At 40.4% G+C, this 25,314-nt stretch overlaps 1 protein-coding gene across 7 annotated transcripts in view; it reads right to left on the reverse strand.

Annotated features, from left to right (window-relative positions):
• The window catches only part of TRAPPC12 (trafficking protein particle complex subunit 12), a 69,722-nt gene that overhangs the window by 35,785 nt on the left and 8,623 nt on the right, over positions 1–25,314 (reverse strand). For all 7 annotated transcript variants that reach the window (XM_061622861.1, XM_061622857.1, XM_061622859.1 and 4 more), the window contains 3 exons: positions 14,949–15,062; positions 13,650–13,788; positions 4,176–4,288 (listed from right to left, as the gene is read on the reverse strand). In XM_061622861.1, coding sequence (XP_061478845.1) covers positions 4,176–4,288; positions 13,650–13,788; positions 14,949–15,062 — 366 coding nt within the window. The remainder of the gene's footprint in view (positions 1–4,175; positions 4,289–13,649; positions 13,789–14,948; positions 15,063–25,314) is intronic.

Here is a 25,314-nt window from a genome sequence, read left to right on the forward strand (position 1 = left end):
AACCATTAGTGGCGGGATGGTAAGTAGTGGTCTTTAGATGTTTTAGACCACAACATTTCCACATACATTGCATCACTTCTCCCATGAATACACTGCCTTGATCCGTCAGCACTTCATGAGGGAAACCCAGCCTCATAAAGATTTTTAATAAAGCCTCTGTCACTACAGGGGCTTCCACGGATCTTAGTGCTTCTGCGTCTGGGTACCTGGTGGCAAAATCTACCACCACCAATAAATATTTCTTGCCATGCCTTGTGGGTTTGGAAAAAGGGCCCACCAAATCTATTCCCACTCTATACAAGGGTTGTCCAATTATAGGAAGGGGCTTTAAGGGTGCCTTAGTCTTTACTCCACTTTTTCCCACCTTTTGGCATATTCCACAAGATAGACAATGTTGTTTTACATCTTTGGAGATGTTTGGCCAATAATAGTGTGCAGCCAATCTCCTCTTGGTCTTTTTTATTCCCAGATGTCCTGCACATGGGACATCGTGGGCTACCTCTAGCAATCTGGTTCTGTATTTGCTAGGTACTATTAATTGCTTCACTGGTTCACATTCATCCTTTCTCTCAGCAGGCATCCAGTCTATATAAAATCCCATTCTCACACACAACTTGATTCCTCAGTTTGTCAGTGAAAGGAATCTGTTGGGTCAGAGCTTTTTCCTTTATCTGCTTTAAACTTATATCTTTTTGCAGCTCTTCCCTGAATTGATCTGCCTCATCATTATCAGAGACCACTTGATACAGTTTGTCTCCTTCAGCAGGCCTGCTAGTGGTTGCTATGGTGACCTGAGGCTGGTTAACAGATTCCACCCTGTTTGTTTCAGCCCCCCTTAATATGGCTTCTTTTTCTCTGCCAATTTGCTGTCTGGTCACTACATAGATCTTTCCTTGGGCGCCCATTACATCCCTTCCCAGTATTACTGGTTCTTGTTGCTGGGCATTAATGCCTACTTTATATCGGCCCTCTCGGCCTCTCCAAGTCATTTCCACCAGGGCCACAGGCAAACTTTCTGGTTGACCCCTCACTCCTTGGATAGTCACAGTTTCCTGAGGTAATATTACCTCAGATTTTATTAAATCTGGCCTCAGTAATGTCTGAGCGGCACAGTATCAAGCAATGCCCAATAATTTGCCCCTTGTACACTCACTTCCTCTCTCAGACTTGAATCAAGGTCTGTTACTTCTGTCCAGTTTATCTGGCAGAACTGAACCTTTTTCGCTGTTTCTAAAGCCTTGGGCTCTGTTTTCACTGCCCTTGTCTGAGCAGGATTACTAATGGGGTTGGCAACCTCACATTGAAAACGTAGGTGCCCCGGTCTACCACATTTGTAGCATAATTTCTCCTCACTTTTAGGGTACACAGATCCACTCTGGGGTGTCCTGTGCCCTTCAGATTTTACTGGAGGACTCACTCTCTGTGGTACCACATCCCTTCTGCCAGCGTTATATGGTCTGGGTTTAAAATCGCTTGATGTTTTCCCCATCCAGCCAGTTCTGTTGGAGGCAAAGTGATCCGCCATCTCTGCGGCCTCCTGCACCGATGTAGGGGAACGGTCTTTGACCAGGAGCCTTATTTCTGGTGGTAACTGATGGTATAATTGATCCAATATCATGAGGTTTTTCACCTCCTCCACAGACTGAGCTTTTACACTTGTCAGCCATTTCCCAAATATGTCCATCAGTTTTGCCCCCAGCTCCACAAAAGACCTCCCTGTCTGTATCTGGCAATTTCTGAAAAGCTTTCTAAAATAATCAGGCCCCAGTCTGAATCTTTTAAACACTGCTTCTTTGAATTCAGCATAGGTGACGGGCCTGTCTGAGGGGAAATATTGGTATACCTCAGCTAATTCCCCTTTAATCAGGTTTGATAAATACTGCATATATTTATCTTCAGGTAGCCCCCACAACTGAGCTGCTTTTTCAGAGGTGCTGAGGTAAATTTGAGGATCTTGACCAGGCTCATAGACAGCAAAGTCCTTTGGAGTAATTTTTATTTTTGCTCCATCTCTGTCCTTTCTTGTTTCATCAGAATGAAACTTCTCTCTTTCAAATTTTAACTTTTCTACTTGTAATTCGGCATCCACTGCTCGTTGCTTCTCCCTCTCCTCAAACCCCATTCTCAACTTCTCAGTTTCCAACTCCCTCTGTTTGTCTTTTTCCTCAGCCTCAAAGACCCACTGTTTGTCTTTTTCCTCAGCCTCCATCCTCATTCTCTCAGTTTCCATCCTCAACTTCTCTCTCAAGTACTCTATATAAGCGGGATTGCTTAAATATCCTTCTGGGGTCTCTTCTCTGACAGGATGTTTTTGCTGGGCAGTTGCAAATCCTATAAGTGCTACCCTCAATTCATCTACCCCTTTACCCTCGTGAGGTAAATTGAATGTTATGCACTTCTCCACCAGCTCCTCTCTTTTCATTTTTATATATTCAGCCATGGTGTTTGAGTTCACTCACTCTTTGCCACACACTCTTTGCCAGTCACTCTCACAAGTAATCTTGTTTTGTTATTTCTGTTTGCCACACCACTGGTACGGATTCTCTAGTATTCGTATCTCACTGCTACAGCCAACACCTGTGACGTAGTCTCCTTTGTTCGGATCTGGATTCTCTGTTGTTCGTATCCCACCGCTACTGCCACCACGTGTGAGGCGTCCTTCCCTGGCTCTCCCTGTCAGGTTCCTACCTGCGCGTGGCTACTGCCTGTCACTAGGCACCACCAGGGACTCCACCAGTCCGGACTGTCCTTTTTTATTGTTTCTCTCCCCGCTCTAGCACACATCTCAACAGATCCCCCTGCTAGGCAACCACCAGTAACGTCCCAATACTAGTATTCCCAGAGACTCTGAATACTGGTATTGTTATTCTCTTCACCGCTGCCACCATTTGTTACAGTTCCCCTTCAGCCTTGGTCATTACCTTACCCTCCCTTCTGGTCTGTGAAACCCCAGCCAAGGATCAGGCCTTTGGTAAACCAAATTAAGTATTTATTAAAGATAACAAAGCTAACAAGATTAACAAGATTTCTTCTTAAAGCACATAAGCATATGGTTTTACTCAATACTAATCCGAACTCCACCTCCCTCCTTCTCCACTCTCTCCTGTCAAACAACTCTCTAAACCCCACCAAGCAACCCACTCAGTTCTCTTCTCCCCCCCCTGATTCCACTCTCACTCTTCCTTTTATACGTTCAGCCATTTTAAACACTCAGCCAATCATCTAGCATTCTACTGCCCATTCACTCCCCCTCCTCTTTCACTACTTACCATATATCTTCTAAACAACCAACACTTACCATATATACATTAATATAGGAACATCACAAGCACCTCTTTCTATATCAGCCTACTTGTGCCTTACGATCTTCTGGAGAGGCCCTGTTCAAAATACCCTCTTCAGTAGAGGTATGCTATGTATTCTTGAGCAGTAGAGATATGTCTCTACAAAGTAGAGGGTGTTTTCTGTTGTGAAGTCCAGATTTTGGAATGCCTTCCTAAACAGGCATGTCTGGCACAGACATTACAAGTTTCTCAGTGTGAGAAGAAGACCTTCCCATTAGCCCAGGCGTTTTAGATTGTAGATGATTTCTGGAATTGTTTGATTCCATTTTTAGCTTTGAGTTTTTATTTTGTCTTGTATTTTAATATGTTTATTTGTTGGTTTAAAATTATATCTATATGTTGTGTGGATTAATTTTATTCATACATTTGTACACTACACCAGAATCTTTTGATGAAGGGAAGAAATATTTCAAATAAATAAATAAAAGGATGTAATATACAAATCTGTTATGACTTTGTAACTTTTTGAAATAGGAAGCTGAGATTATACAGCAAGTTTTAAAAACAGATAATATCAAGTGGGGTCTCTCAAGGATTTGTATTGGGGCAAGGTGCTATTTAACTTGTTCATAAGTGATCTGGAGCTTGGGGTGAGTCAGATTTAGCGGATATTCTCCCCCATCCCTAGAGTCTATGGCCTTATAGGCCCCTTCCAACTCTACGATTCTATGATTCTAGGCCTACCCTATCTATTCAAGAATTATTGCAACATACCTGATTGTATTGGCTGAAGCTTGATGGTTGTTCTAGCAATTCTATATACTCTTTCCATAGACATAGCAAGGCTATGGATGCCCAAGTATCAAGCTGACAATCTTGAGAATTTCTTACCTTTGTGCAGATTGTTTTCATACTGTGCAGTCTATCAAGTGATTCCTGGGGATTCCCTAGGTACTGTTGAAGTTCGGCGTGCAAAATCCGCATGGAAAAAGGAACCATGGAACCTTGAACGATAATGAAATGCATGGTATACAATGATTGTAGTTATATGATTCATGCCTATAATCGGCATACACTCCTACATTTACAAGACTGAAACAATGGGATAAGCAAACTACAGAGTTCTGGACAGCTCTCTACTATCACTCCATTACCTGTCTTTATCATTGCAGCTACTGAATTGTTCGCCTACCTTACATTTTGCCTAAGCCCTGTCTCTAAATTTTCAAAATGTTAAGTTATTAGAGGAAGGGATGAGCAAATGAAACCAGGCCAGTATGCAGGTGTGATCTCCATTTTATCTGCAGAATTATAAGTACAATTTGGCCTTTAGTCAGATTGTTATTTACTGATATTTCTTGTGTCTGAATACAAACCAAATAATGCAGTTCTAAGCTGCTGTGATTTTACTGTTACTTAATCACTTTAGGCCTGCAAGGGTCATTAGAAGTTATTAAGTCTATTCCTTTTTGGAAACCATGTCTGGCTGTACTCAAAATATTGCTAACAGATATCTACTCTCATTTTTAAAGGTTTTCTCAGATATGAAAAGATTCCAGTCTATTATACTTCCTTTGTACAATGTTTTAGCATCCAAACTGGCAAAATATGAAGCATCAAGGTTTAGAAAACAAATGAAAAAGGTTTTGCCATTATCCAGCTGAAGTTAGTCATGACAAGATCTGTATGAAACCTATGGAATAAGTTAGACATTACTAACTTAAATAACATTACTGTCTATGAGTCTTGGGCCGCAATCCTAGGCACACCACTTCTTCTTCTTCTGATTATTATTAATTGAATTTATATCCTGTCCTTCCTCCTGAAGGAGCTCAGGGTGGCAAACAAACAAAACAATTTAACAAGAAAATGAAAAACATTCCAAAATAACAATTACAATTAAAAATATTCTAAAACACAGTTAATCACAGATCTTTGAGTTGCCAGGATCAGTCCCTTCCTGCCATCAAATGTCTGTGCAAACCTGCATTGCATTGTTTGCACTGAACAGGGGGTTGGACTCGACGGCCTTGTAGGCCCCTTCAAACTCTGCTATTCTATGATTCTAAACAGGAATGTTTTCAAATTCCTCCTGAAAGTTAACACTGATGGAGACAGATGTATCTCACTTGGAGGGCATTCCCCCAAACGGGAATGAGTCTCACTGAACTAAACAGGGAAGGGCTTAGTGGCAGAGCATCTGCTATGAAAGCAGAAGGTCTCAGGTTCAATCTCTGGTATCTTCAGGTAGGCCTGAGTGCTTGAAACCCTGCAGCGTAGACATTCCTGAGTTAGATAGACCAATGGTCTAACTGAGTATAAAGCAGCTTCCTATGTTCCTGCATACTTCTGAGCATGCTATACATCACAGTCAACTTGGAGCTTTGGTTTAAATCTAAATGCAGGCTGACTTCTGACTGTGGAGGACTTGTTGGTTATAGACATATGCTGACAGGATACTCCTCCAGAGACAGACCTCTTCTTGGTTCAATTCTTCTCATGAAACTGAGGTCCTTTTATAATAACCTCCAACCCATACACTGAAAGTGAACCACGTATTTCATAAGAGGAACTTTTTAACTACATAGGACCTGAACAAGCTGCTTTATACCGAGTCAGACCATTGGTCAATCTAGGTCAGTACTGTCTACACTGACTGGCAGCAGCTGTCCAGGTTCTAGACTGGGTTCTCTCTCAGCCCTTCCTGCAGATGCCAGGGACTGAAGCTGGGACTTTCTGCATCTTCCCATAATTGTGTTTTGGAGGAACAGACTGCACATTAGCATAGTGGAAGACCACCCCACCTATTAATGCCCCCCGCCAGCTTGACAAGATGAACTTGCATGACAAACATGTATGTGATACAGTGTCACTTTGTGAGGAGGCAGGGTTCGGCTCAACGTACAGTATGTTGTTTAGGTAAATGTGATTCAAAATTATTTTCTGCAAAAAGTTACAGGTCAATATTCCTTACACAGCAACCATCCAATAATTAATTTTTTTAAAATAATTAATAAATAATTCTATGATAGAGGGAAATCCCCCTATTAAGAACATACTGAGTTGCCCAGCAATCCAGAGCCTTTCCCATGGCCTATGGAACTCTGCAATGCTTTCTTAACAACTCCAAATAGCTTGATCCCTCTATTTGTGTCCCCATCACCGTTTATTTTATTTTTTGTCCCTGGCGGCTTTGGCTCTCAAGCCACCTTTGTCCTGCCTTACTGCGGCATCCCTGCTATGTTCAATCCACTCCTTCTCAGCCCTCCTGAGTAAAAAGTTTCGCTCCACAAACAGATGGATAGTCACAATGCCACAGAGAAAAAAATATGACTACGCTAGCTCTGAGAATGGTTATTAAGCAAAGTTAATGATCCTACATGCTGCTGTATGGAAGGCCAACTCATTAGTACAGAGGTTAGTGTGCAATGGAAATCCATATTCCAATCACAAAGACGTAGCACCAGAGCTAATCCCACAGCTTCATTTTAAAAGCGGCAAATAAAGTTGGCAGCCAACCAGCAACTGAAGTCAATTTCTTACAAAATGGAGTTATTACTTGGCTCACTTCAGGTTTGGGGTGGGCAGTGGGGTGGAATCTTTCTTCTGCAATCACACCACAAATCCTGGATAGCATAGGAATGGGAGAGACAAGCATTAGGAATAAGCCAAAGCTTCTGAGCTCTGCTGGTTCAGATCATGGGAGTCTGATTTTACTTTTTAAGAGGAAGATTTACCAGTGTAACATTGGAAAGTAGACTGCTTTCCCCACTTTGGTTGTAGAAAAGAGCTGTTTCTCTTCCTCAGTCCTCAATTACATCCTAACTAGGCAAAGTGACTAATACAGAGACTTTTTACTTTCACAATAGTTTTGTAAAATACAGTTTAAAACCAGAAAATACTGACTGATGGCTTCCTTGACATGATTATTATGATTGTGATAAAGTATTTTGTTACTTGCACTGCAGGACAAAATAACTTGCATATAAATAAAAATACAGTACTATCTAATGAAGCTACAATGTAATTATCTAATGCTATGGCAGAATATTTGGATGTAAATGTCTGATTTGTGGTGAAATAACATCAGGAAATTTTCCTTTAGTAAGAGGAAGCTAATGACTTGGGCATACCAAAAATCCAAACCTACCCCAAACATTAAGAAGTCCAACAGTTATCAAAATCTACTAAAATTAAAACCACAAATCCTTTAACGTTTGTCCTTATTATCTAGCATTCAAAAAGTGATGGAAACATGAGAACTATTATACATGTAATCCTTTTAAAAATGTTGATGTGTGTGGGGGTTCTGCTAATTATTGGTTCCAATTCTTTCCTCCTTATGCCCTCATTTTCAAATTTGGCAGCAAGCAGTGGTGGCTTGTGACTCCGTATGAGTGGAACAGCGCAATCTGCTCTGGGTGTTAGTCCAAACTTTCAAGCAGCTGCCAAAGGTGCTTGAAAGTTCGGACTAAAACCTAGAGCGGATTCAATGCCCCACTGACATGGAGCCACCAGCCACGACTGGCAGCAAGTTAGTGAAACACCTTGTGTAGCAGAAAGTTCCCATACAGAATAAGTGGGGTTACTCTAGGTCTAGCATGTGTAAAATGTGCTCTAATCTAGGTCAAGATTCAACGATGGGGAAAGGGTCAGAGGCAGAAGTAGGTAATTCAAAAAGCAACTTGGGAAAGAGATGGGGAAAATACAGTTATTCTTCATAGCAAGTTATTTGGCCAGAGACATATAAGAAAAACGATGGACAAAAAACTTACAGCCAATATGACAATACTTGCTTAGACACCAAGATGTGCAAACAATCAAATCAGATTTCCATGAGCACACAATAACAACAAAACCCTAGTTCCATTTGCTGAGTCCTTCCTTAGGCTGCAATCCAATACATGTCCACTCAGAAGTGAGCTCCACTGGGTTCAATGGGACTTACTCACAGGTAAGTGTGTATTGGATTGCAGCCTTAGTGGTCAAGGTTCTATGTAAGGGTCTAATGAATGGTCTGGGGAGACTAGATAGGCTAAGCAAGTGTGACCTGGTCAGCATCTGGATGGGAGTTCCATGATGAGCATGATATGCATATAATTATACTTATTCTTTTAAATGTTCTATAAAATTCCTACCTCGTATGGAGACTAAAGCTCCCAAGGCAAGGAGAAAGCTAGGAGGAACAGAAACTGAGCTGCAGTAGTGAGCATGTGGCATCAAGTAATGGAAGGTACTCAGGAAAGTAGGAGCAAGGGAGGGAAGGAGCAGCAGAGGAAGAAAAGATGGCAGAGTCCTACGTGGATAGCACTGAATGCACTGGCAGAAAAAAAAAGAGAGAAAATAGTACCAGGAGTATTTGGAGCCTTGATTTCCCTGTGCTATGGCAATTATACAGAATCATCAGTGCTAACAGCACAGAACTCATTGGGCAGCACCAGAAATAGTTGCTGGTTTTTTTATGTGCCTACAAAACAGAAAGCGAATGAAAACATAAAAAAGCAACGTTATTATAGGATGGAAAGACCTTCAGCTATGAGGATCTCTAATGAAGAAGCCTGCATTTTGAGGAGAAGCATAACACATTCAACAGCAGGTGTGAAGGTAGGGTGTTACTGTTAGTAAAGCAGCCACTAGAGGGGGAACACAACACATCCTTAGAGTGTGCCCTGCCAACTCACACACTGAAAGAAAAATCTTTTCTGATATTTCTCTCCCTTACCTTTCTTCACCCCCTCATGTCATAATTACTTTACCAAAATTGGAACACCTACAGTTGTTTCGACATTTTAGAAGCATGTGATTTATATATACAAAAAAGGACAGAACTGGAAAATAGAAAAAAAATCTTGAAGCAAAAGGCATACTTTCAAGACCTTGTAAAAGATGGAAGACCTGATACAGCTTTTTAAAGCCAGATATTCTAATGCATGGCAACCATATGATTTGACAGCTGCCACATCCTAAAAGCTAGATTTTTCTACCATAGATGGATATATAGCAGGGTAATCAGAGTTCTCACACACCCATGCTGGAAACCCTTCAAGTGATGAAGATGGCCCTCTTCAGACTCAGGCAATTATGCCCTGGCTCAGGAGCACTGCTGGCACATGTGACATCATCAAGAGGGTGGAGCTAGCCTTGCGAGTTCTTGTAGGTGCCTTCTTGTGTTTGCCAGCGAGTGCCTGAAGAAGTCTTCTGTGCATTTAAAATCCTGACAGAGCGAAAGAGGAGTTGCTGGCCAGACTGTTCTCTTTTCCTTCAGCTAAACCACTAAAGCAACTCAATGATCATTAGAGATTCCAAAGTATAAGGGATTATTGCAGAACTGTAGGGTTTGGAAGGACCTGAAGGACAGTAATTTCCTAAAACTTCACTTACTATCAGAATTAAACTTTGCAGCACAGGTGTCAGATAACAGCTGACTACTAGAACTGAAAAATGAACAAAAATTATACCTTAAAATAGTCATTTAAGACAGGCAATTGGGAGGCGCCTCATGGTGAGCAGGATGGAATAGAAAATTTAAGTAAACAAGACCTAATTGCAGCTTCCCAGCATGCATATCCATAAAGAAGTAAAAACATAAAGAATTATTACACAGGATAATGTACAATCTCTTGATGGGGTACAGGACTGAATCTAACACTCACTTGCGCTCCTGAACGTCTGGGAGGAAGGGTGGGATACACATTTAATGAATGAATGAATAAATAAATATATAAATAACAGCAAGAAGAACATCACAAGTGAATGGCACCATGTGTTTGCCACAGAAAGAGGACCATATGTACATTGGTATGCACTAATCAGATGCTATGTTCTGCATGTAGTCGGGTGCTTATACTGAGTTGGCGCCTTGCTCCTATGGGTCTAAATACTAGATCAGGAGTGTGAATGGGCACTAGGATTTTGCACAGGCATTACCTGCATATTTTCACAGTTTAATCTGGAACAAGACAAAATGCCCAGGAAGCCAGACCTATGGGTTGCACACTGCATGGCATGTAAGGCAGAATATGAAGAACTACCTGAATCCTAAATAATTAAAGGAGATGCCATAGAAAGAGAGTCACAGGATTCAAGTTGGAAAAAGTTACTACAGAAAAGTGAAATATATATGGAGTTATCATAAAAGTTAATAGTTTAAGTTGGAGAATTCAGATTCACACAGAGATCGCTTATAAAAGAGGAGACAGAATCAATCCACAGGGGAAAACTTATTTTAGAGCAAAAGATAAACATGTAATAAGTCTAGCTGCACAGATGCTAAGGACAAAGTAGTACTAGAAATGTTAGAGACATCCATGGAAATTCATAACATTTCTAAACTGAAATTCACATGCTGTTCTAAAATGAAATGCATTGCACTTCATTCAATGAATATTTTGAATTGATCCAAATTACACACATGAATTAAATTAAATGTATTTTATACTACTTTCATAACCATTATTTATTTGTATCTTGACACATTTGATTGCAAAGTGCATTTTAATTGCCTAATTCGTTTAACTATTGTGAATCAAAATGGGATAGATAAATCAAAGATTTTACAGTTATGCCTGTTACACCAAAAAATGAAAAGAAAAATTAGCTACCATCAGCATATTATCATGGATGATGGTTACTGCACAGTAGCTAAAATATACGTATGATTTATGTTTATTTTATTATTTAAATTAGCTGCTTAATGATACAGATTCAATTTCTTTTTCAATGCAGTTTATTTCAAGGCAAACTCTTAGCTGTATCCTTTCTGTCTGTTAGGCCATTGGGATAACATAGCCCTCAAATATGAAAAAAGTAAGTGTGATGGTCTTTTTCAAGTTTTGAATCAGTACGTACCATTTCCTATTGTAGAGAAGATAGCTGCATCCATGCATTATTTGACTTTTTGAACTGATTATAGTTAGAGATCATAATTCCTCATTGTTAAGAAACTAGAGAGGAATGTGGTCAAAAAATCTCTCATTTTCAGTATGCTTATTCTTGGATTATTCTGCAAATCTAAAGCCCTTGATGTTCATTAAAAACATATTTTTTGGCAATTCTGTGGCCTAGTGTAAACATAATGCTTTGCCATAGTTCGTGCTAAACATGTGATTGCCTGAGCAATGGTTAAAATCCCAGATGTACAGAGGGGATGTATAAGAAGACATTAGCAAGACTTGCTTCTCACTTTACTAGAAAAGGCTAGGGAACTATGTTAAGTTAACAACAGAGCTCAGATATAACACTTAGCTATAATTCAACTCAAAGCATGATTTGCAAACTCAATCCAAGTCATGCCTTCACATCCTGATTTGCAGCCAATCCTTAGCCATGCTTTACATATTCAGATATAATGCTGAACCAGGGTTAAGGAAAACAAACAAAGGTTCAGAGTAAGGTCTGCACAAGGCATGTTGTTCATCTCAAAACCTGCTTTAACTGTTGCTAACGGCTGTTAAAGCCGAGGCCAAGGGATTAGAGTGTTCAATGTGTTCAGAAATAAGTCATCTTTTAAGCTGTGGTCTCTGTTCAAATTACCCAGGACCATGATATGTATAAGTTTACTTTCTAAAATGCTTCTGAGTATTGCATGCTTTCCTTAACAAGCACATTTTCTTTAAAAACACAGAACCAAGTTCATTATGTTTTGCTTTGAAGAAGGATGCCTAAAAAGCTTACACCATGCCACTGTTCTGTGAGGTATAACCACTGTGGATCAACTGCAAGATACTTTCAATGTAATAGCACGGTCAGAAGACCTTCAAGAAATTAGGATTCCACTGTGTTGTTTCAGTCTAGAAAGCTGTCTTCTTATACGATATCTATAAAGGATCAGGATAATGGACATAATCCAACCAACATTAAGCTCTTGAAACTTCCATTAATGTCAATGGAAGATATTTAAGCACTTTCCTAATTCTTCCACTGAAATCAAAATGACCTAAATGCTCTTAATTTTGGCTGCGCAATGCCCAGTGTTATTTATTTATTTATTTATAAATATATTTGTACACTGCCATTTCATTGTAAAAAAATCAAAGTGGTTTACAAATAACCAGTATACAGTAAAAACCATTTAAAATATAGTAAAAATAAAGGTCTACTATTGTAAAAAGGCATTTTCTTAATTGCCTGCATAAGGCTAGCAGAAGACTTTCCAGCAGGCATTTAAAGGTTAAAACAGAAGGCACCTGCTGAATTTCTGTTGGCATTGCATTCCAGAGAAATGGGCCAATGACAATGAAGGCTCAATTTGTGTCGATGGTAAATGGGACTCGCCAATTCAGGGGACGACCAAAACTGCTCCTACAGATGATCTCAGTGACTGAGATGGGATACAAGGGTTCAGGTGGTCCCTAAGATACCCTGGACCTAAGTTGTTCAGGGCTTTGTAAATGAATACAAGGACATTGAACATGGCTCGGTAGTGGATGGGCAGCCAGTGCAGATGTTTTAAGAGTGGTGTCACATGTTGTCAGCCATGTGCTCCCATCTGCAGTTTGCACCAGCTGAAGCTTCCAAACCAGGGCCAAGGGCAGCCCCCATAGAGCACATTGTAGCAATCCAGCCTCAGTGTTACCAATGCATCAACTACATTGCTCAGGCTATCCCTGTCAAGGATTGGCCATAGCTGACGAACCAGACAAAGCTGGTAAAAGGCACTCCTAACCACAGAAGATACTTGGGCCTCTAGTGTGAAAGATGAATCCAGAAGTACCCCTAAGCTACGGACCTGCTCCTTCAGAAGTAGAGCAACCCCATCCAGAACAAGTTACTTGCCTATCTCCCAGACATGAGAACCACCTACCCAAGATCCTCCATCTGTCCACGATTCAAGCAGTTTATTAGCCCTCATCTGCTCTGCTACAGCATTCAGACATCAACCCAGAGCATTCACAGCCTCTGCTGATTCAGATATTATGGAGAAATAGATATAGTATCAATATAGTGTATTGATGACACCTTGCTCCAAAACTCCTAATGACTGCTCCCAATAGCTTCATGTAGATGTTAAACAGCACATCGGAGAGAATAGCACCCTGCAGAATCACATAGCACCAGTGGTAGGGGGCTGAGGAACACTCAGTGCTGCTCTCTGGATGTGGCCCAGAAGGTAAGAGCAGAACCACTGTAATACGGTGCCTCCAATACCTAGTCGGTCCAGGAAGATACCATCACTGCAAGCATCTTGTCCACATCATCAGGTCGCATTAACTAGAACTGATCCCACAACACTGGGTTTGACATTGCATTGGATGAGTTGGCTAGAACTGCCCCAACGGCAGTACCTAAATCACTGTGGAGTCAAGCAACTTTATCCTTGAAGAATTAGTATCAACAGTAATAAGTACAAAATATAAACAGATTTACCTTTGCGTCCTGGGTATACGTGGGGGTAATATTCATAATATAGATCAGGCTGATCTAGATTTCCAAACGGTTCAAATTCCATTTCAGCATTTTGGAAAAGGCCCAGTTTCACTAGAAGGGCTAGTCTTACAAACCAGAGCTTGAAAGGCAAACAGTAAAAAAAAAAGGGGGGGGAGGGAGTGGGAGTCAGGCCATTTGACAGTGTTTACTGCAAAAACAAACAAAACTTTACTCCTAGTTTTCTAATGAGGCCTAAAAAGCTGACTATGGTGCATTCACAGATACCCGCATAATAGTATATTGGTTTATAGTAGTTTTTGTGAACTGGCCAAAACTAAAAAGCCCACATTTCTACGACTGGTTGCATCTTCAGCTGTCTTTGTTTTCTGCTCATCTACAAATGGAATAATACTGACTAACTTTATATAGTTGTATAAAAACATGGGTTGACAAAAACCTGATGGTTTGCCACAGAATTGCTAGGTATCATTATAAAAAATGTATATATTGTTTATGCCTTCAGCTATTCACACTGAACATATACTCAGAAGAGATCCAGAACACAAATTTATCATTGGGGTTTTCAAAAATTCAGCTTACTAGCCACAGTGTCACAAAACATCTTTATACCCTTTGTAGCAATAATATTTAAAATAAAGAGATTGCAATTGCTTTTAGAGAAAGTCAACATGAATTATAATTAAATGCTCCTGTAAAGCTTTGTAACACAACATGTTTTGAAGTAAAAAATCTAGACGCATGTGCTGCCACTGGTGAAGCATTTTAAAATAATTTGTTGTCTTACTAAGACTATATGTTTTTTCTGGGCTAGAACAAGGGCAGGCAATATATATTCTTCCCCAGCATCACAGTGAAGCCCATGGTCTCCTGTTTCCATTAAAAATCTCAGCTTTGCTTTTAAAAAAGTTCATGGCTGCAGGATTAAACTTGAAAACACAAAGGCAACACATCTGAAAGAATTTCAAGCAACTTGGAAACAGAATCAGGGCAACTATAAGTTGGGAACAAGTCAGAATGCTGAACTGGTAAGACAGGATCTGTTCTTTAGCAGTGGACTTGTGTGTATTCTGTTGATGCAAGTTACATGCAAAGTAGAATATATATATTAGCTGCAGGTATCCAATTTGTTTTACATTTCCAACAGGATACTAATATACCTATCCCTGCTTTAAAGTGCACATTTAGGAAGTGCTGGCAAACGCAAATATAACTGATGGACATCTGTACCCATTTGTAAAACTGCACCCAAACTCTTGCTCAACTGAACAGCAAATGTACCTGCAGAGAGTCTGTTGTATGACTTGTGGGTAGGCCACTTTTGCCGTAGCCTTGACCATGGGCTGTCAGAAGTCGTCCACATAAGTCAACTGCTGCTCTCCAGTTTTTGCTGTTCTGGAGGGAGAAAAAAGAATAAGCTAAGTAACAAATAAATTCAGCTGCTTAAAACTTGGAGCTCCTTATTTTGCTTGAAGCAGCTCCAGCTAACCATTAGTAATAATGACAAGGTCAGTAAAGTTGGCCAGTGGGAAGTGGGATGTCATTTGTCAAAGCTGCTTGTATAATTAGGCAAAAAGCGAAGCTAGGCATGACTCACAATTTACAATTAGAAGATTGCTAGTATAAAAGGATACACAATTTATTATGAGAGGCCAGTGACTGTTCCATTCAGAAGTAGTGATCAGATTGCAAACCATCTGAAACATGCAACATTTTATGCCATTACTAAGAATCATGTATTCTCTCCAAACAACATTGCTATTTTTGTATTCTATTTCCAGGATCAATTATGTTCCTATTAGTTTTCAATCCCTCCTCTAGGATGCACACCTTAACGTGGTGAGGGGGTTTCAGAGTGTCGAAGAAGCTGAAAGCAATGCTGTCAGGAGTCTAGACTAAGAGGCTAGACTCCTAGCAGGGGCACCCAAGATGGAATGGTCAAAGGTGAGACACCAGACTAAGATGCATCCAGACTCAGAGGAAGGCAATGGTAAACCACCTCTGAATACCTCTTACCATGAAAACCCTATGAACAGAGTATCCAAAATGCAACATGAGATACTGCTGGAAGATGAGACCCCCAGGTCAGATGACACTCAGCGAGCTCCTGGGAAGAACAAAGGACAAGTACGAGTAGTGCTGTGACTAATGACGCAGCTGGGTCAAAGCCAAATGGAAGCCCAGAGGCTGATGCGCACAGATGTGAAATGAGAGTCTGGAGTTGTATGAGGTACACAATAAGAACATGGAATATGAGAAGCATGAACCAGAGAAAGTCAGAAATTGAACATATCAACGTTACAATACAGTAATACCTCGCATTAACGTACTCAATGGGACCAGAGTGAGTACGTAAACCGAAAATGTCCTTAAAGTGAAGCACTACCTTTTAAAACTTTTTTTCCCTCTCCTTCATGCGGAGCCTCAAAGCCCTGCGATAAAGCCTCTGCTGCCGCGCCTCTCCCTAACCCTAACCCTGTAAGTGGTTTGCTAGCTGTGTTTCTGGAGAAATACAGGCATATGGAGCATGTATGTTATAGTGAGGCGACGTTAAGTGAAGCGACGTTAAGTGAAGCGACGTTAAGCGGGGTATGCCTGTACTTGGCGTGAGTGATTTAACATGGACAGGAATGGGACATTTTTAATCAGGCAACTACAAAATATTTTATGCAGGAAATGAGAAATTAGGAAGAAACGGGGTTGCTTTAATAGTGAGAAGTAATATATCAAAAGCAATTAGGAGCTATAATGCAAGGTCTGAGTAAGTGATATCAATGAGATTAAACAGGAAACCTCTTAATATAACCATCACCCAAGTCTGTGCTCCAACGGCAAACACAGAAGAAGAGGAATTGGAAAGATTTTACACAGAAGTATAGGAAGAAATTGATCACACACCAAAATAAGATGTTCTGATAATCTGGAATGCAAAAGTAAGGAACAAAGAAGAACTAGAAATTGTAGGGAAATGGGGCTTATGAGATAGAAATGAATCAAGAGAAAGACTGACTTAATTCTGTGAAGTCAATAATTTGTTTCTTGAAAACACCTTTTTTGAGCAACCAAAAAGACGAATGTACACGGGGACATCACCAAATGGTCAATACAGGAATCAAACTGATTATATAATTGGTAGCAGAAGATTGAGAAGTTCCATACTCTGTACGAAAACAAGACCAGGAGCAGACTGCGGTATAGATCATGAACTGGTAATATCGAAAATCAGAGTAAAGCTAAAGAACAACAACAATGCAATCATAATGCCAAAATACAATTTAAATAACATCCCAGAAGAATATAAAGGAACAGATTTGAGGCTTTGAGAACCAGAAGAACTATGGACTGAAGTCAGAGACATTATCAGGGAAGAATGCAAAAAGACAATACCTCTAGTTAAAAAGAGAGAAAGACCTCAACGGATGACTGAAGAAACTCTTAAAATGGTTAAAGAATGAAGGAAAGCAAAAGCAAAAGGAGATAGAGACAGGGTCAGAACCCTAAATGCAATAATACAGCGACTAGTACGTAGGGACAAAGAGAACTATTACAATAGTTATTGTACAGAAATAGAAGATGACAACAAAAAAGGTAGAACAAGAGCCCTATTCCAAAGGATTAGAGAAATGAAAAGGAAATTTAAACCAAGAGTAGGGATGTTGAATAATCAACTGGGGAACACACTGACTGACTGAGATGAAATAAAAAAGAAGATGGAAGCAATAAACTCAATAACTATATAAAAGAGATGCAAGAATGACAGATTCTTTCACTGAGGAACCATATGATGAAAAACCAGAAATTTTAGAATGCAAGGAGAAAGCTGCTCTTAAAATACTTGGAAGAAACAAATCACCAGGAACAAATGACATACCAAGAGTTGCTACAAGTTACTGAGACTGAATCTGTCCAAATTTTGACAAAAATTTGTCAAGAAATACAGAAAACTAAACAATGGCCCACAGACTGGAAGCATTCAGTATATATCCCAATTCCAACAAAGGGGATCCCAGGGAATGCAGTAATTATTGAACCATTGCCTTAATATCCCATGCAAGTAAAGTAATGCTCAAGATTCTACAACAAAGGTTCTTACCATATATGGAGCGAGAAATGCCAGATGTCCGAGTTGGATTTCGAAAGGGAAAAGGCACCAGAGATCATATTGCAAATATACGTTGGATAATGGAACAGACCAAAGAAGAAGAAAATCACCTTGTGCTTTATAGATTAAAGCAAAGCCTTTGATTGTATAGATCATGAGAAACTATGGGATACTTTAAAAGAAATTGGGGTGCCAAAGCATCTTGATTGGTCTGATGAGCAACCTATACTCTGGACAAGAGGCTACTGTAAGGACAGAACATGGAGAAACCGATTGGTTTCCAATCGGAAAGGGTGTGAGACAGGGGTGTGTTTTATCACATTTCTTTAATCTATATGCAGAACTTATCATATGGAAAGCGGGATTGGACCAAGATGAAGGAGGTGTGAAAACAGGAGGGGGAAATATCAATAATTTAAGATACGCAGACGATACAATACTACTAGCAGAAACCAGTAAAGATTTGAATCAAAAGCTGTTGGAAGTTACAGAGGAATGCACAAAAGCAGGACTACAGCTGATCATCAAAAAGACTACAGTAATGACAACAGAAGATTTATACAACTTAAAAGTTGACAATTAGGACATTGATCTTGTCAAGGATTATCAATACCTTGGCACAGCCATTAACCAAAATGGAGACAATAGTCAAGAAATTAGAAGGGTAGGATTGGGGAGGGCAGTGTCCTGCCCCAAGTCGAGAGATCCAGTGTCAGACGCAGCTGTGATTTTTTCTTTTTATTAAAGTTACAGATACATCAAAAGCAGTGTGCCTCATTAACCTAACTAAGCTTCTAGGAACTTTTGCCCTGGCTAACTCTGACTAAGCATGACTTCATACGTTGTCTCAGCAACGAGGCCCTCCACTGAGCCAACTTAAGTACGCTTGGCTGTCGCATGTAAACAGTGGCTCCTCCTCAACATCTGTTGAATCTCCTGTTTCAGCCGCTGTCAAGAGTGGGACGAAGGAGGCTGGCTCTCAGCTTCCCCCTCAGAGGGTTTTGGGTGGTCGGCTTCCTTGACCATGGGAAGCTGCGGGGTGCCCGGCTGGGGAATGTCAGGTGAAGCAGGTGGCGCCTTTGACGCGGGCACAGGCACTGGGGGCGTGTCTATCGGAGCAGTCTCCAATAAGGCAGCCTCTGACAGCTCTGGTTGCGCTTCAGCAGGGGTCCAGAATCGGGGGGAGTCGAGCTGTCAGTGACAGGGATCTATGCGCTCTGTGGTCTCTTCCTGCTGCTAGTCCCTTCCCCCAGCTCATCGTCCCAGTCCTCAGTGTCAGGGTCTGGCGTCTCGAAGCCTCCCCTCTCAGGCTGGGTCACAACAGGCAGCTATAAGAAAACTAGAAAAGGTCCTCAAATGCAAAGATGTATCACTAAACACTAAAGTCAGCATCATTCAGACCATGGCATTCCCAATCTCTATGTATGGATGTGAAAGTTGGACAGGGAAAAAAGCAGGTAAGAGAAAAACCAACTCATTTGAAATGTAGTGTCGGAGGAGAGCTTCTGCGGATACCACGGACTGCGAAAAAGAAAAATAATTGGGTGTTAGGACAAATTAAACCAGAACTATCATTAGAAGCTAAAATGAGGAAACTGAGGTTATCATACTTTGGACTCATAATGAGAAGACATGATTCACTAGAAAAGACGATAATGCTGGGAAAAACAGAAGGAAGTAGAAAAAGAGGAAGACCAAACAAGAGATGGATTATTTCCATAAAGGAAGCCACAGACCTGAACTTACAAGATCTGAATAAGGTGGTTTATAATAGATGCTATTGGAGGTCGCTGATTCATTGGGTTGCCATAAGTTGTAATCGATTTGAAGGCACATAACAACAGTTTTCAAGCAATGAATTCATGAAGATTATAAATATGATTTCCTTGAAAAATACAGCTGGATCAAAATGAAACTTTTAGTGAATATGAACAGTTGAGATTCAAAACATCTAGTCATGCACCCAGTTTTAGTACCAAATCAAATAAGAGAATTATAAAAACGAGAAGGAGATCAAAAACCATGCAAGTGCACTTCTTTCTCTGGACCTCAACTATACTGAAAGCAGTCACTAGATTATTTGCCAGCAGTGCATGAATTAAAAGTTTTTAGTCCTCCAAATAATAGACAACTAAGTATACTAAGTGTACCCCAAGCTCACAAATGTATCAAACTTCTGAGGAGTTTCCTCAGGAAAAACAACTTATGCCTAATGGAAAGCTAAGAGAGAATGGTTGCTGCTTCTTGTCAAAGATAAGAGAGGAAAGAGGATTACCTGTCTGTGCCCAGTACAGCCAGTAGAGAGAGGAATCAAGGACAACAATTAGATCAAACTACAAAGGCTATGGGAGAAGGGATGTGCAATGAGGCTAGAATATCTTTGGTCTGATATTTTCCAAAGGAAATGTTGCTCTTGTGTGTTCAGAAATAAGGCTGCAATCCTGTGCACATGTAGAACCCCTGAAATCACAGGAAACCTACTTCTAAGTAAATATACATAGAACTGCACTGCACAACAACGTTTTAATGAAACACACAGGCTTTGCCATCGGTCTCCTTTCCTTCATTTTTTGGGAGCAGTTGTAGTGATTGCAACAGCATCCCATGCGCTAGATGAACCATTATGCAGTACAACACTTAGAGTTGTACGATAATGGAATCAATTACCTAGGGAAATGGCGGGTTCTCCAACACTGGAGGCATTCAAAAGGCAGCTGGACAGCCACCTGTTGGGTATGCTTTCAGTTCAATTCCTGCGTTGAGCCAGGGGTTGGACTCAATGGCCTTATAGGCCCCTTCCAACTCTACAATTCTATATAACAACCCCACTGAGTAATTTTCTGAAAAGTGGCAGTAGCCAGTGACATAAATTGAAAGGACCATCACAAATGGTTGCTTCTCTTTGCCAAACTATTTTCTCCTTCAGTATAGAAAAGGATACTAATTGGAAGTATCCCCACCAAGTGCGGCCCTCCAGTTCACTCTAGACCAATCCTTTACAAACATCTCACAGTGGCACGATCAATTCAGATGGAAAGCTGACAGATTCACACCACTTACTTATCGATCCATGATAATGGGTATATCTGTGGTCAAAGAGGAGAAATACTCTTCCCTTATGCATTGCTTTAAAATATGGAGTTTTCCCAAGATGGCAGATTCTTTTTTTAAAATAAATTAAAAAAATGTGGATTTATTTGTTTAAAAGATTTTTAGGCCACCTTACAAGACAGCATTCTCTCTAGGCATCTTATAAACATAACACTGAACTTCAGAATTCCAATAATATTAATACAGTAATACTGTGCAGGTTGTAGCCAACTATGTCATAATCATTATTTCAATGGGTCTTCTTCAAGTATGACTTAGTTGGATGCAACCCTATAATTATAATACAATGTACTCAAAGCCCTTCATGTCCTTGTTCTTCCCTCTTTAAAAGGTCCTTCATTTTCCCTGTAGTTAACACTTTCTTGCTCCTACTTTCAAAAGTCAACGTTTCCTATTTCTGGCAAGTCCCAGCTGACCTCTGTTCCTTCGTCTGCCACTGCAGCTCAGTGGCAATACCTATATGGAACTAGTCCACGATTTTCCACTGGGGAGGAAGGACGGAGAACAGCTGTTACAAAAGAGAGTATAGCTTGGGGCAAATTGGGAATCAGCCTTGGGAAAGCACACACACTCCCTTCCCTTGGATGGCTTCAGATTTGCAAGCCATGGTAGGTCAGGACAACTGAACTGGGGCACACTTTATCTATAGGGCAATCTGAGAGTTTCTTTTCATAAGCCCCAAGGGAAAGATGGGGAAGAGAAGAGCAAGAACATCCCTTAATTGCTTAACATTATCCCTTAAATGTTGAACTAGAGACTTGAAGAGTCCGATGAACGACTGTACTTAGTGATGTTAGGAACTTTATTTCAGGTACTTCCATACATGAATAATTCTGAGGGAACATTTAAGGGGGCATATAACAGTATGCTATATTGATTACTGCTTCTGCTACAAAGAAAAATAGAAGCAGAATCCAGAAATTTTAAAAATGTGAGAATTGGTAAAGATGGGAATGTAGCTATGTTCTGTGCAACTGTTATATTCTGAAAATGGAAACCTGGAAATCATATCACAATCACATCTGTCCATCACACAATTCCTTTTGGATAGCTCTTTAAACAAGAGACAGCAGGGAAGTCCTAACTCATAGTTCTGCTGAGCTTGCTGGCCGAATGCATCTGACTACACTGAAAGAAGAATACCATGCTATTTGTTAGTTTAAAAGATAGTATTGTGACATTTATTAAAGATTATCGGGGTACCAGTGCATTGGCTGTCTAATGAAATTTCTAGAGAGAGTGAAAGATGCAACTGGGAAGAGGGGAGAATCTTGTGTTTTAGAGAGCGTGTCAAAAGACACTAACATGGTGATTTTGGTTGCCTGGTAATATTACCAGGATAATGACCTGGATCCAAAGAACAGAGCAACTAGAACAAAGCACAAGGTGTTCTTTAACAAGCAAAGAATTCTAATTTTTTGAAAAAGATTTCCATGTTTATCTTCTACATGAGAACACCTCAAACTTCTGATCATATTCTAATCAAATGCACATGTATACATTTTTGTCTCAGTATGATTTGGCTACCTAACTTACACATCCAAACTCTCTGTGAGCTTCTCCTTAAGCTACTTTACTCTAATAGCCCCACTAGCTTCCCTATAAAATATACTGGTGACTATAATTAGTGAGTTTCCTTTTTCCCTTGATTAATTCTCTTGTATTGTTAGTACTGTTTTTTCTTTTTTGTTCCCTGAATTTGTAACTTCATTTCACAATACTTAAGCTGACAGAATCGTGGTTACCTAAGGCTACCTAATGATTCCATGGCTGAGGTGAGATTTGAGCCAGGGTCTTCTTGGTTCACAGCTCTAACCACAATACACTAAGAGATGTACTATCATCCCATCTCATGTGAGTTGCTTAGAGACACAGAGCATCCTGCATTGTAATGGGACCACAGCCAGAGGACACAGAACAGCAGGAATGGACACCATCTGTTCTTTGATGTATGACAGATGTACATATGCAGTGCAGGTTATGCAGTTCAGGTGATACAGCAGAGTAATGGATCAGCCATAATAAATAAATGGATGTCTGATGTTAAAATATAAATTCAATGTTTTTATTACTGTTATTAAAATTTTAATGACCATCTGTTTACTCCTCTGAAATGGACTACTGAAGATTACTCATCTATCACCTAAGAGAAACCAAGATTAAGAAACTTATCTTATCTGACATAAAAATATTTATATTAGATACAAGGCTACTGAGGGCCTGCTTTACCATATCTACTGGACAACAGACAACCATGGGCAACATTCCCTGAAAAAGTGAAGGCACTATTCTGGGGTAAGACAGAAACACTTGGGTTGATTTCGAAATACAGCCTGAATATACTGCTAGTGATTTTTATGAAAGGTTCACAGCATAGCAGATAAACTTTTGCAGTTATTGTCTATGCCTTGTCTTAGAAAGAGTTATGTGACTGATAATTAAATGCACCGATTCCATTCATAAAGAAAAAAAATAACTCTAGAATGTTTTCATAACACAAGTGGTGCACAGTTCATTCAAAGGGCACGCTGATGGGACATCACTATCAGCCTTTTAAAAACTGCAAATGTACCCTAGAATGGGGGTAGGGCAGAAGGTAGACTGTAGTCTACTGGTAATCCACTAGTCAATTTCTGGTAGACTACCTAGCAGTTTCTGGTTGCTGAAATTCTTGAACAAAATGTGTCGGAAGGCAGAGCTGGGGTCCCAATCCCGGGGAGCTGGATCCCGGAGAGTTGGGAGAAGAGTATTCGGATGGATGGCAGAGGAAAGGGGGAGGAACTTCCCCCCTTTGGAGCGAAGACGAAACAGAGGAACTGCCAGTGATAAGGTCGCTTAGCAACGGGGAGCCTGAGCCCTCCCTGGACATTCTCACGCCTCCCTCTCTTTCAGGCTCAGAGCAAGAGGGGAAAGAGGGAGGGCTGCTCACAGCCGAAAAGCGGGGAGGCAGTTTACCATCAGCCCCTCCCCTATCCCCCATCCTGGAATCGGAAACTTCAGAAGAGGAGGGGGTGATGCTTCCCCCCTCACCGCGCACACGCAGACAGCTGAAAAGACAGGAGAGAAGGGGGGGAAGGCGGGCAGTACCTGAGGGGCAGTTAAGGAGGAGCAAAAGATTGCGCGCCCGTTTGGCCCCTTCTTAAAGAACAGGCGGGAAGAAGTCCCTTGCTCTGTCAACTTTCTCCCAATGCCGCAGGACCTGTATCCCTGTATTGCTTCATGAGAAAACGCAGTCTTTGTTTGGACATTACCCTAATAAAACACGAATTAACTACAGCCGTTGGTCTGGTTCCTGAGTCACATCCTGGGCCTGACAAAATGTTGGACTCATTGAACCTTGGTCTGATCCTGCAAAGCAATTTTTGAAGAGTGCATAGTTAGGATTACTCAACAGAACAGCTATGCCATAATGTAAATTGAAAACATTCAATGGTCCATAGGAATTCTAGTGAGGAAAAAGGCAGACCACACAAGACAAAATCATCCCATCCTAGTCCTAGAACACACCTCAATCTTCTGCAGCTGCAGAGTCATACTGATAGGGATACTGGGTTTTTATGAAAGCTTGTTGGCCTGGCCTCCAAGACATCTTCTGTATCTTTAAAAGTTGTGCAGGGGGAAGGGAGAATTCCACCGTGTGGTTCTTCCCATTACAGCGTTGCCAGAACACCTGCACTTGGCTGACCTTCTCTTCTCCTAAAGATACAGGATCAGTCTCAGGCTCTGAACCTGGCAACCCTAGCTATGAGTGATCTACCTTGGGAACCCCAAATAGTATTCCTGTGTAACACCAGGTTACCCCAGAGCACAGTATGAAGGTCATGGGCATAATCCATCTCAGTTTCCCCCCCCCCTAAAAAACTGAAGAATAACTAGTCATAACTCCTTAATCAGTGGGCATATCTTTTCTTTTTTAAATACAATTTAAACTGGGAAGACTTTTTTAAAATTTTGAAGTAAAACTTCTTGGCTACAAAAAATAAATAAGTGCAAGACCCACAGCTTATTATATTTGGCAACATATGAAAATTCAGCATTAAATCAGAAGTACAACTAACAGAATGTATATGATTTTTTCAAAACAGAGTCTCAAAAGGGAGTCATTAACTCTACATGCAACACCATTAAAATGATTAAAACGTCCTCCTCCATTTGCTATGACATTCTTCTCGATTGTAAATTACTCTGGTAGAACACTTTGACATTACTTAGAAAAACTCAGTCAGTAACCCCTTCTTAGACTAAAGTTTGTTGGAAGTTATTACTAGCATAAGGCTCATTAATATGCTATTGAAATATTGCAATTAAAAATCTTGTCTATTTCCTACATGTTTTCTGTACTGAAAAGTATCAGTTGCCTACTCCTACTGTCTTACTTTAATTACAAAAATGCTGGAAGAGTCATTCATTTAAGGAAGAGATTAAAATGGTGCC

The sequence above is a fragment of the Rhineura floridana genome, chromosome 4 (assembly GCF_030035675.1).
Source record: "Rhineura floridana isolate rRhiFlo1 chromosome 4, rRhiFlo1.hap2, whole genome shotgun sequence".
NCBI classification, from domain to species: Eukaryota; Metazoa; Chordata; class Lepidosauria; order Squamata; family Rhineuridae; genus Rhineura; species Rhineura floridana.